This window comes from Carassius gibelio, chromosome A7 (assembly GCF_023724105.1).
Source record: "Carassius gibelio isolate Cgi1373 ecotype wild population from Czech Republic chromosome A7, carGib1.2-hapl.c, whole genome shotgun sequence".
In the NCBI taxonomy this organism is placed as follows: Eukaryota; Metazoa; Chordata; class Actinopteri; order Cypriniformes; family Cyprinidae; genus Carassius; species Carassius gibelio.
In genome coordinates this window covers 2308000-2320118 of record NC_068377.1, presented here as the reverse complement: position 1 = coordinate 2320118, position 12119 = coordinate 2308000, and the positions used below count along the sequence as shown (strand labels likewise).

General features: G+C 37.4%; 1 protein-coding gene across 2 annotated transcripts in view; it reads left to right on the top strand.

The window, feature by feature from the left end:
- The first annotated feature begins 145 nt into the window (after positions 1-145).
- The window catches only part of dok7a (docking protein 7a), a 19103-nt gene continuing 7129 nt past the window's right edge, over positions 146-12119 (top strand). Inside the window, exons 1-7 of one of the 2 annotated variants that reach the window (XM_052600885.1) lie at positions 146-297; positions 381-426; positions 2290-2502; positions 4839-5039; positions 6540-6659; positions 10183-10275; positions 11987-12119. The exon at positions 11987-12119 is cut by the window's right edge and continues 592 nt beyond it. In XM_052600885.1, the coding sequence (XP_052456845.1) occupies positions 244-297; positions 381-426; positions 2290-2502; positions 4839-5039; positions 6540-6659; positions 10183-10275; positions 11987-12119 (860 nt within the window). In that variant the 5' untranslated portion in view covers positions 146-243. The remainder of the gene's footprint in view (positions 298-380; positions 427-2289; positions 2503-4838; positions 5040-6539; positions 6660-10182; positions 10276-11986) is intronic. The other variant, XM_052600886.1, reaches the window with a different exon arrangement.

The following is a 12119-nucleotide window of genomic DNA, read 5'->3' as shown; positions in this document are numbered from 1 at the left end:
GATAGATAGATAGAGAGAGATAATTACATTTATTTAATTGTATACTTTAATTTATGATTCACATCATCTCTCCTCGTAAGGCACAACCAGTGCATGTAAGGGTTAATTGTGTGCGACCTAAATGAATTGTTCCGCAGCGGCACACTGACCTTTGACAGACCTCTGACATACACAGTATGTGTCGCCCATCGGTGCGCGCGCGCTCCGGAGTTCTTCTGCACGCGCAGCTGTCATGACGGGAAGATGAGCGACACCGTGATCGCGGAGGGAGCCGTTAAGATCAGAGATGGCAAAAAAGTAAGGAAAGCGTGAGTGTGAGACGAATGATGAGAGCTGATGAGAGAAAGCGTGTAAGTGTCGCTGTGTTTCTGTGTTCGCAGTGGAGGAGCCGCTGGCTGCTCGCGCGCAAACCCTCTCCGGTCGCAGGTAAAACACTGTCCCTCTCTCTGACACTTAATGATCTGAATAACAGAATAAACGTTGCGTTTTACTACTTCAGCAATAACGGGTTTACTAGAATTAACAGTCATTTCTTGCAATGAAATATTTATGAGATATTTTAAAGAATTTGGGCAATCACACAGTTTACGGTAGCCACTGACTTCTATAGAAAAACAGAAACAAAATACAATGGAAGTCAAGAGCTACCGTCAACTGGTAAAAACGGAATGAATATGTAAATGAATACACTTAATAATAAGACCGTTAACAAATTTATATATATATATATATATATATATATATATATATATATATATATATATATATATATATATATATATATATATATATATATTTCTGTTAGATATCATAGGATAACGGTGCTGTAAAATAGTTTTTTTGAGGCAGGGTCTTGTTTGCTCTCTGTGTATAGGCTGTGTAGTTCTGTCTGCTCTCTAATCTGACTGCTCAAGTGTTGCAGGAGTCTCATATAACAGCACTGGAATCTTTCACTATCCAGTACAACAGCACTCCTGCTCTATCAGACTGCTTTACTGAGATATCTTACCATCCACCACAGTGTGTTTGACAGTGTCGGATCACAGGCCATCAGAAAGACGTTTTTACAGCTGTTCACACTAGTGTGTGTGTGTGTGTGTGTGTGTGTCAGAGGTTGCTTTGTTTGTTAGTTTGTTTGCTTTTTTCACAGTAGCAGGAATCATGTCTAACCTAAATCTTTGAGTGGATGTAGGAATTGTTTTTGAACATCTATCTCTATCTGCATTGATTAATTTACATGTTGATATGGTTATGGTTAGAGTAGTGTGTCGTAGAGCTACAATACACTCATGTGGTAGTATGGTACATTTAGATCAGCATCTTGTTCACCAAGGCTACAACATAGAGTAAACAGTGAAATAGTTTCATAATTTGCAACAGCTGTTTTCTATGTGAATATCTTTTAAAGTGTAATTTATTTCTGTGATGCTCCGCTGTATTTTCAGCATCATTCCTCCAGTCTTCAGTGTCACATGATCTTCAGAAATCATTCTAATATACTGATTTACTGCTCAAGAAACATTTATGATTATTATCAATGTTGAAAACAGTTGTGCTGCACATTTTTTTTTTTATGGAAATAGTGATGCATTCTATTTTTAAGGATTATTTAATGAATAGAAATTTAAAAAAATAAAAGCAATTTCTTTAAAAAAAAAAAAAAAAAAAAAAAAAATATATATATATATATATATATATATATATATATATATATATATGTATATATATTGTAACATTATAAATGTCTTCTTTACTGTCATTTTTGATCATTGTAATCGGTCCTTGATGACCAAAAGCCTGATTTATTAAAAAAAAAAACAACATAAAGAAAATCTTACCATCTCAAACTTTTGAAGGTACTGTTTAAAAATCAGAACAAGCTCATAATTTATGACTTATATATTTTTTTTTTTCAGAAGTACAAAATGCATTTCATAAATACAGTTATCAGAACATACTTCTTCTATTATAAAGATGTTTTAATTTCTAAATTAAAATTCACTTTAAATGCATTAAAAACACTATTTAAAGGAATAAAAAATTAAATAATAAATAAAAATAATAATAAAAAAAACACAAATAAACAGTGTTTTGTTAATATATATTACTATTGAAAAACACTGTCTGCCAAATCAAAGTCATGTCTTTGACATCAAAGTCAAATGATATCATCGACCCTTCAGACCTTCATGACTGTATGTGAAGGTTAATAAACTCTTAATGCATTAAATCAGATAAGTTGCTGTTTTCACTGTGAGTCTCTAAGGTCTGTATGTGTGTGTGTGTCAGATTGTCTGGTGCTGTACGTGTGTAAGGAGCGTGGTGTGAAGGAGAGGAGCGTGACGCTGGAGCACATCTGTGGTCTGGAGGCGTGTGTCGGCGGCGACGGCGTTCCCTTCATCCTCTCCATCCTGTGTCTCAATCAGACCGCTGTGCTCGGCTTCGACAGCAGGGAGGCGCTGCAGAGCTGGGACCTGCGGCTGCGCTACTGCCTCGGGGAAGGTCAGAGGTCAACATTCAACAAACAATATTCACTCACAGTCCATAATAATCAATAGTAAATGCTACTGTATTTTAGGATAGGGAGTTTAGTGAAATACTTTCGAGGAGTTTACATCATGCAGTGTGTCATGCTCAACATTTAAAGGAAATCTACAATTATTTTAAATAGCATTTTATCCTTCTTTGTATCGATTTAAACTACATAGAATAATTAAATATTTAATATTAGTTATATTACTTTAATAGTATTTGTCATTATTCATTTGACTTAATAAATTATTGTACTTAGAACATTTTTAGATTTTTTTCACTGGCCAACTTAATATTATTTTGTGAAATAAATTTTGATTTGATATCGGGCACACTAACAATGCAAATGAGACACAGGTGCAAACAATAAGTGACGATTCCAGGCAAAGGATTATGGGTAATGAAGTCAAAGACTGAGTGATGGGAGTAATGGGATGAAGTGTCTTCAGGTGGTCGCTCCAGCTGGTGATCGTGACATCAACGCAAGGGATTTTATGTCACTCTTCAAGGCAGTGATACATTTTGGTTGTGATTAATTCCCCCTAACATTAAAGTATTTAAATATATATTTTATATTGCAATAATTTCACTTTCAATCTTCAAATTAATTTAAAGACAACATAAGACATAATGGCATCTTTTTTATGACCGAAGACAAGTATCACTGGTACCAAAGCTACTGATGTCTCTAGGATTTGTTTTCCCCTAATATTTAACCATTGACTAGCCATTCAACATTACATTATAATGAGTCTTATCAATTTGAACATTTAGTTAAAAAAATAACAACTTCTAATTTAAAAGAACTTAAAACAATCTTCAAATAAAGCCATTATAAGTGTCATATTTAGCTACATGTGACCTTTAGAAAGAGATTTACAGAAATTGAATAAAGTTATCAAACACTAAATTCTACTAAAAGCAGGTAGTTATGAGGATATTTGGGCTGCTTTAGGAGCTGTCCCTGCTGAACATGACGCAGATCTGACACGCATCATAGTTTCTCATAACTCTTTATCTTTTCTGACCCACATTAGCTCTTTTTTAAGGCAGCTTTAATAGCCTTTTTGGTATCTTCATGCCCTAAAGCTGCGGTAGGGAACTTTTGACGCTCTATCGGTTAATAAACAGAACTGCTTGCGTCTTGCGGAAGAACATCGTAGCCGGAACTACTTCTCTCTGTTTATGTCTATGAAGAATCACAAAGGTACTGGGTTACTCCGCCGCGGTACCCCCGAAGCAATCTAAAATAGTCCGAATATAAACACTTATTATAGGTGCTCCCTAGTGATTCAGGACAAGCCAAAAACACGGTTTGGAAAATGGATTCATTGTGTACTCGCTTATTATGTTAATTTTTCTACATTTTGAACACAAACAAAGTTACGGACTGCAGCTCTGATTGGTTGTTTCTTATCGGGAGCGATGTATTTCTGCAAATGGCAATAGGACACTGGGAGGAGCCAGAGGAGCTTGATTTTTTTCACAGATTATCTGTCTCATATTCTACTGTCAGGACATAATGACAGGTTTAATAAATATGTAAAAAATATTTTTCCCTACAGCACCTTTAAACTAATGACATAAATATGACTTTGCATGCTCATAGTTTCTTTTGCACTTTGAAATTAAAACAGGCTACAGTGCATGCTGCCACATTTGTGCATGCAACTGAAGTTTTTCAATGTGCAACGAGCACAGTATAACCGCTGACAGGACAGAACAAAAAAAAAGGTTTTACTGACATATGGCCTGACAGCATCTCATCTGAGTGCAGTTCACTGTTCTACTGACGCTCCTGGTCAACTGTACGTTTTACACACTCGGTTGACTCGCGCCTGGCACTGAGGCTAAATAAACACAGTTCTTGTCTAAAACAAGACAGAAGCACGTGTGTAGTTGTGTGTGTGTGTGGGTGTGGCTTTTTGTTTTGATTATGCAAACCCTTTGTTTCAAAGTAAGTGCTAACAGGTTTAACCCTGCCTGCATTCCCTTATCACATCACACAAAGAGAAGCTGTTACTGTGCAGACGTGATTTACTGCCATGTGGAGCCAGCGGCATCGGGATCACTTACTAGAGCTCTCTAGCTTGTGCTGTTTGCCAAGGCAAGGACAACTATTGTCCATTTGTTGGAGTAGGGATTTAAACCAATCTTGAAATAAAACTTTTCTAAGAGTTTCGATTTTCAAGAATATAAGGAGCCATGTATATCCTTCAGAAAACATAAATGTCCAGTGTAAGTGTGTTGTTCACAGCTGAATGAACAGTACATAAACATCACAGTGTTTGTCTTCTCTGCATCAGTCCACAGTTTCAGCGTGTCCGTGCTGCCCGGCACTAAACTGGAAAGCGGCCCGGCGACTCTGCATTTGTGCAACGATGTTCTGGTCATCGCTAAAGACCAGCCGGCCGTCATCATCGGGCACTGGAATCTGCTGGACCTGCGGCGATATGGACCGGTCAACAACGGGTTCGTGTTTGAGGGAGGAACACGCTGCGGTTATTGTGAGTATGGCAATACAATGAATGAAAATCTCTTTTTTTAGCTTTTGGATTAAATGCTATATTATGTGTAAATGCAAAAGCTTCGTCTGGTAGACACCAGAATCCAGTCTGTGAGTCGCTTAATGAAATGTAAAGTTTGAAGAAACTTTGGCACCTTATGGGACTTTTTTTATGATGAGGAAAAATATACCAACTAACTTGCCACATTTTGAAATCTAAGTTTGTTTTGCTTGTAAGTCAGTAGCAATATGTCATTGAATTTATCACAGTATCTCAACCTCTGAAACCCTCCACCTCCCCCAGCTCCACCTGTCTAGGTCAAATCCATTACCATGCTAAAATTATCCAGAGAGTTTTCAAGATGGAAATATGGTTATATAATATTATTTATAGTAATATATAGTATTTCTTGGATTACTGTAGTCGTATAGCATTAGTAAGCTGACATAGAGAGTGCTTAAACTACTGTGTTGGGGGTGTTTACATGACACCGTTTTTAGTTAAAAGTGGAAAACATTTTGGAAGTTCATTTACACAAAATTGGCAGTTTGGTGGCCTGAAAATGCTAACTTTTTAAAAGTGTATGTTTTTGAATACTTTAATGTTATCGCTTCTGTGTGAACTATAATAATGTGATGCCGCACACATAGATATTATGTGTTAAGTCTGTATGTGCGTAGTGTTTCTTTATGACGATTTGTGTGAATGGGGATCATGATGACTGTGTATGTGTGTGTGTGTGTAGGTGTGTTTTTGTGACATATCAGGACACAACTCTGTATAATGACATGGGTATGACACAGGTATTACAAGGAGAGGGTGACTTATGAGGACATAACCCATGTCCCCATTTTTCAAAATGCTTATAAATCATACAGAATGAGTTTTTTTGAGAAAGTAAAAATGCACAAAGTTTCCTGTGAGGGTTAGGGTTAGGGTTGGTGTAGGGCCATAGAATATACAGGTTGTACAGTATAAAAACCATTACGCCTATGGGATGAACACACTTTACACAAAAACAAATGTGCATGTGTGTGTGTGTGTGTGTGTGGTAACAGCTGACAGTGTTTCTGTGGTTGTGAAGCCTCCTCTGGGTTTGGGTGGTCTTGTTTGTAGAGTGACGGACGTCTCTGCTCAATGACCTACACCTCATCAATCTTCATCAGCTTCCTAGAAGGAGCAATTCAGACATGAATAACATCCACCTGCAAAACTGACACATGACACAAGACCAGCTGGAGACACAGCAGGACATTCAGAGAATATTCATCAGTTATGTGATTAATGTATATGGACAACTTAAGTGATGCGTTAGTGTCCTTTCTGAAGCTTGAAGACTTCAGTTCCTAATCATTTTTCATGGAAAAGAGCAACCAGCACATATTTCACTTCAGTATTCTCCATTTGTGTTCCACAGAAGGCTGATGAACATGAGGTCTCACAGTAAGGATGAGGGTTTCATTTGTTTAATTGCACTCATCTGTTTGTGTTTGTGTGCAGGGGCCGGCGTGTTCTTCTTGTCCTGTGCCGAGGCCGAGCAGATCAGTTTTCTCTTCGACTGTATTGTTCGTGGAATTTCCCCGTCCAGAGCCCCGTTTGGACTGAAGCCACTGCTGCCAGGTCAGTGCTCGAGTCTCATCACTTCTGTTTAAACCCTCATCTGAGACCACAATCTGGTGCTTTCAAGTTACATCCACCAAACTCTGATTAATGTGTCTGTTCTGATTCTCTGTGCTGAATCTGTCTCTCTCGTATGTCTCATACGGACCCAACATACAGTATTGTTCAAAATAATAGCAGTACAATGTGACTAACCAGAATAATCAAGGTTTTTCGTATATTTTTTTATTGCTACGTGGCAAACAAGTTACCAGTAGGTTCAGTAGATTCTCAGAAAACAAATGAGACCCAGCATTCATGATATGCACGCTCTTAAGGCTGTGCAATTGGGCAATTAGTTGAATTAGTTGAAAGGGGTGTGTTCAAAAAAATAGCAGTGTGGCATTCAATCACTGAGGTCATCAATTTTGTGAAGAAACAGGTGTGAATCAGGTGGCCCCTATTTAAGGATGAAGCCAACACTTGTTGAACATGCATTTGAAAGCTGAGGAAAATGGGTCGTTCAAGACATTGTTCAGAAGAACAGCGTACTTTGATTAAAAAGTTGATTAGAGAGGGGAAAACCTATAAAGAGGTGCAAAAAATGATAGGCTGTTCAGCTAAAATGATCTCCAATGCCTTAAAATGGAGAGCAAAACCAGAGAGACGTGGAAGAAAACGGAAGACAACCATCAAAATGGATAGAAGAATAACCAGAATGGCAAAGGCTCAGCCAATGATCACCTCCAGGATGATCAAAGACAATCTGGAGTTACCTGTAAGTACTGTGACAGTTAGAAGACGTCTGTGTGAAGCTAATCTATTTTCAAGAATCCCCCGCAAAGTCCCTCTGTTAAAAAAAAGGCATGTGCAGAAGAGGTTACAATTTGCCAAAGAACACATCAACTGGCCTAAAGAGAAATGGAGGAACATTTTGTGGACTGATGAGAGTAAAATTGTTCTTTTTGGGTCCAAGGGCCACAGGCAGTTTGTGAGACGACCCCCAAACTCTGAATTCAAGCCACAGTACACAGTGAAGACAGTGAAGCATGGAGGTGCAAGCATCATGATATGGGCATGTTTCTCCTACTATGGTGTTGGGCCTATTTATCGCATACCAGGGATCATGGATCAGTTTGCATATGTTAAAATACTTGAAGAGGTCATGTTGCCCTATGCTGAAGAGGACATGCCCTTGAAATGGTTGTTTCAACAAGACAATGACCCAAAACACACTAGTAAATGGGCAAAGTCTTGGTTCCAAACCAACAAAATTAATGTTATGGAGTGGCCAGCCCAATCTCCAGACCTTAATCCAATTGAGAACTTGTGGGGTGATATCAAAAATGCTGTTTCTGAAGCAAAACCAAGAAATGTGAATGAATTGTGGAATGTTGTTAAAGAATCATGGAGTGGAATAACAGCTGAGAGGTGCCACAAGTTGGTTGACTCCATGCCACACAGATGTCAAGCAGTTTTAAAAAACTGTGGTCATACAACTAAATATTAGTTTAGTGATTCACAGGATTGCTAAATCCCAGAAAAAAAAAATGTTTGTACAAAATAGTTTTAAGTTTGTACAGTCAAAGGTAGACACTGCTATTTTTTTGAACACACCCCTTTCAACTAATTGCCCAATTGCACAGCCTTAAGAGCGTGCAGATCATGAATGCTGGGTCTTGTTTGTTTTCTGACAATCTACTGAACCTACTGGTAACTTGTTTGCCACGTAGCAATAAAAAATATACTACAACCCTTGATTATTCTGGTTAGTCACATTGTACTGCTATTATTTTGAACAATACTGTAGTCAAACTACACACACCTTTATTTCCTTCTGATAGCAGAGATTTTATAAACCTTCAGACAAAGTTTTTCAAGTCGACATTCAACGTTTGACTTAACATTTTTCGTTTTATGATCAGTTTGGTTAATTCAAACTATTTTATGATTCCCTTGTGAAAAAAGTGACCTTTGTAATAATGTCAAATAAAAAGTTTTGGTATAGAAATTTTTATTTTAGTTCATCATATATGCTCGTCTGTACATTTGGCAACACATTGTATACAGATTTCACCAATAATGGGAGTAATTAAGGAATTATATATAAACATTTACCACTTAAGTGGGTCAAACGCACTATACATTTCAGCTAATAGCATTTCATATCAATTTAAACTAAAAACATTTTTCTTTTAATTGAAATTAACATGCAATTAATTGTCTGGAAACATTATATTCAGTTCACACTTAAGTCTACTCTTTTAAAGTATATTATTTCCTTTTCCAATGCTCAAGTTTACTGCTTCACAAGGGTTTCTAAAATAAAAAAGAAAGTTACTTAATTTTTTATGCAATGTATGCATATTCATTTATATTGTGTGTGAAAAATAGCAAGTGTGATATTATTAAGATAACATGTTTGCAAAATTTAATAACTGGCTTTTATAGTTTCATTGTACTAAAGTCAAAACAAGTAATTAAAATATTCTGGAAATGAGTAACTTTGTGCTACATTAATAACATGTTTTTTCTACCACTAATAGAGTAATATTCCTTTGCATGAAGCTAAAGAGAATCATTTTAATTAAAATGTAAAAGTTAGTTTATTTCTCTCTCTCTCTCTCTGAAATGTACTTGCTTTACTTTTGTAGCCCCAGTTTTGAACCCCCACTGTTATAATTCATGCAAGATCAGCCCTAAGGCTTTTTACTAGGACATTTAAGACAAGAGTTTACATATCGGTCCAGCCAATCAGAGCGCTTCACACCTCCTCCTGACCAATCAGAACTCGAGCTTCACTCCTATTCTGAGACGATGGGAGATCAAGGGGTCAAAGTCACAGTTTATATACACAAGCATTCCTGATGACTGTAATCTCATCCTCTCTGTCTGTACTGTAAGCAAAGCCGCTCACGTCCAATCGCAGGTGTGAGACTGAACTGAAGAAAAATGCAATGTTCTGTCCATCTGCTACATCTCAGTTTCAATTCAATCAGAAAGACTGTATGGAAAGCGGTAGAATCGGCTCTGGACTGGTGCGTGTTTGTGAAGTCCCCTGAGATGTGTGTTGCTCAGGTCAGCGCTCCTCTGGCTGTTTGCCATCTCATCCACATGTCTGCTCTATTAATAGCACTTTAAGTGCTAGACAAACACTGGGGTTCTGCTGTAACCCCCGAACATGTGCTCAGCATGCCCCTCACTAACTACAATCTGTAACAACTCAGCATTTTGTGATTGGAGCAGAAGGAAATTGCAGTGTTTCAGAAGTTTGTCCAAAGAAAAACAACAGAAAGAGACAAAACTAAAAACAGTGAATTGGATGTGCCGTCTTTTTAGTCCAATTATATTATAGAATTACAGGTTCATCTGAATCTGAAATACCAGTCAATTTGTTAACAGGCACAGGTTACTAAAACATCTTCTAGATAATCGCACAGCTGCGGATCAAATCTCTCCTGTTCTGTTTGTTTTCATGTCATATTGTGGATCATGTGTTTGTGCTTCTCACAGCTGGGTTTGATGTTCTCTGTCTGTGTCTCAGAGGCCAGCATCAGTGCAGATTCAGCGCAGGACAGACTGAAGCATGAGGCGGAGGAGCTGGAGCGGAGGCTCAGTCTGCTGTCCCACAGCACAGGTAAGGGCTCACCCATCTCACCTGTCTCCTTTCTGTGCAGCCACCAAAACCTCCATCTGGTGAAATTTCAACTTTGCTCTGGAGGATTTACTTAGAGCTTCAGTTGCTGTGTTATCATGTGTTCGAGTGATGTTATCAGGTCCTTTCAATTAAAAAAATGAAGAAAATAATATGCTTTTAAAGTACATACTTAAGTGTGAACGGAATATAATGTTTTGGACACCTAAATGCATGCTAAATGCAATTAAATTAAATTGAATTATAGTTTAAATTGATTTTAAATTAATTTGGAATTTAAAGTGTTTTTGACTCCCTTAAGTAGGACTTAAGTACTTTATATGTAATTTCATGATAACTTCTAATATATTTGTCATATGCTTAAAGGGATAGTTCACCCAAAAATCTAAATTATGTCATTAATAACTCACCCGATGTCGTTCCAAACCAGAAAGACCTTCATTTATCTTCAGAACACAGTTTAAGATATTTTAGATTTAGTCCGAGAGCTTTCAGTCCCTCCATTGTGTGTATAGTACGGTATACTGTCCATGTCCCGAAAGGTAATAAAATCATCATCAGTTCGATTTGGTAAACTGGTTCAAAAAGATCCGGACTAACGCTGTAGGAGTAGTTAAAAAAAGTAGGTTTTCAACATTTATCAAAATGGCGGACAGGAAGTATGGAAAAATTTGGCATAATTGATATTGATGTTCTTGGCATGACCAAAAGAATATAGGGAGAAAACTTTCATTTCAATAGTGTAACTTATTCAAAAGTTATTAAAATTCTTTAGATATTTCATTATAACTTTTGACCAAAAGGTGGCCACCAACCTTTTTGAGTACCATCAGGGCATGGAGCCGAAGAATTTTGTAATTATTTTCATAACGATACGATAATGCATTCAAAAAATACAGCATTTTAGAACATAATTCAAAATGGCCGACGGCTAAAATGACTGACACAAGAAAATTGGATATCATTCGATTCGACATGATCCACTAAATCTGAAGAGACCAGTTTTGTGATTTTTGACCAAACCATTCAGAAGTTATAAGCAAAAATTGGCATTTTTTATATCTCCTGACCACTAGATGGCGCTGTGTCAAAACACTGCAGGTAGTCTCAGGTCATGCTTATTATAACACACACCAAGTTTGGTCTCAATACGCCAAATGTATTCGTCAAATTTATTTACGTGTCATTCTAGAATCTGTCATTCTAACTGTCTAGGACGAGTTTGAAAAAGTAGGTTTTTCAAACAATTGAAAATAGCGAAAAAACTAAACCTTTTTGAATTTTGGTGTTCATTCGACTCGACATGAGCCAAGGATTCAGAGGATATTTTAATTTTCTGGCTTACGGTTCAAAAGTTATTAGCATTAAGATTTTGAAACTTTGAACAAGTGGTGGCACTAGAGAGTTGGAGTTAGAGACTCCAGATTTGCTATGGTTCATGTTGACACTGTCCTCTACCAAATTTAAAACTTTCCCGCAAGCGATTCTATGGGCTGCCATAGACTTACTTGCAGAAGAAACGGGAGAATAATAATAACGCCAACGATTTCAATAGGTGCCTACACACCTTTGGTGCTTGGCCCCTAATAATAATAATGAGAATGTTTCTCACCTGTTTTTAAATTCACATTATGGGCATTAAATCTGCAATCAGAATAAATAATATTGTTTTCTTTCTGTTCTGTCCTGGAAGCTTCCAGCTCGCACTCCAGCTTTTCGCTTGCGGGTGATGACCGCAGCATATCTGGTTCCTCCGACACCTCAGACACGAGCCAATCAGATTGCAGCATCAGCGGTCGCCCCGCGCTGTGGAGCGATCCGATTCT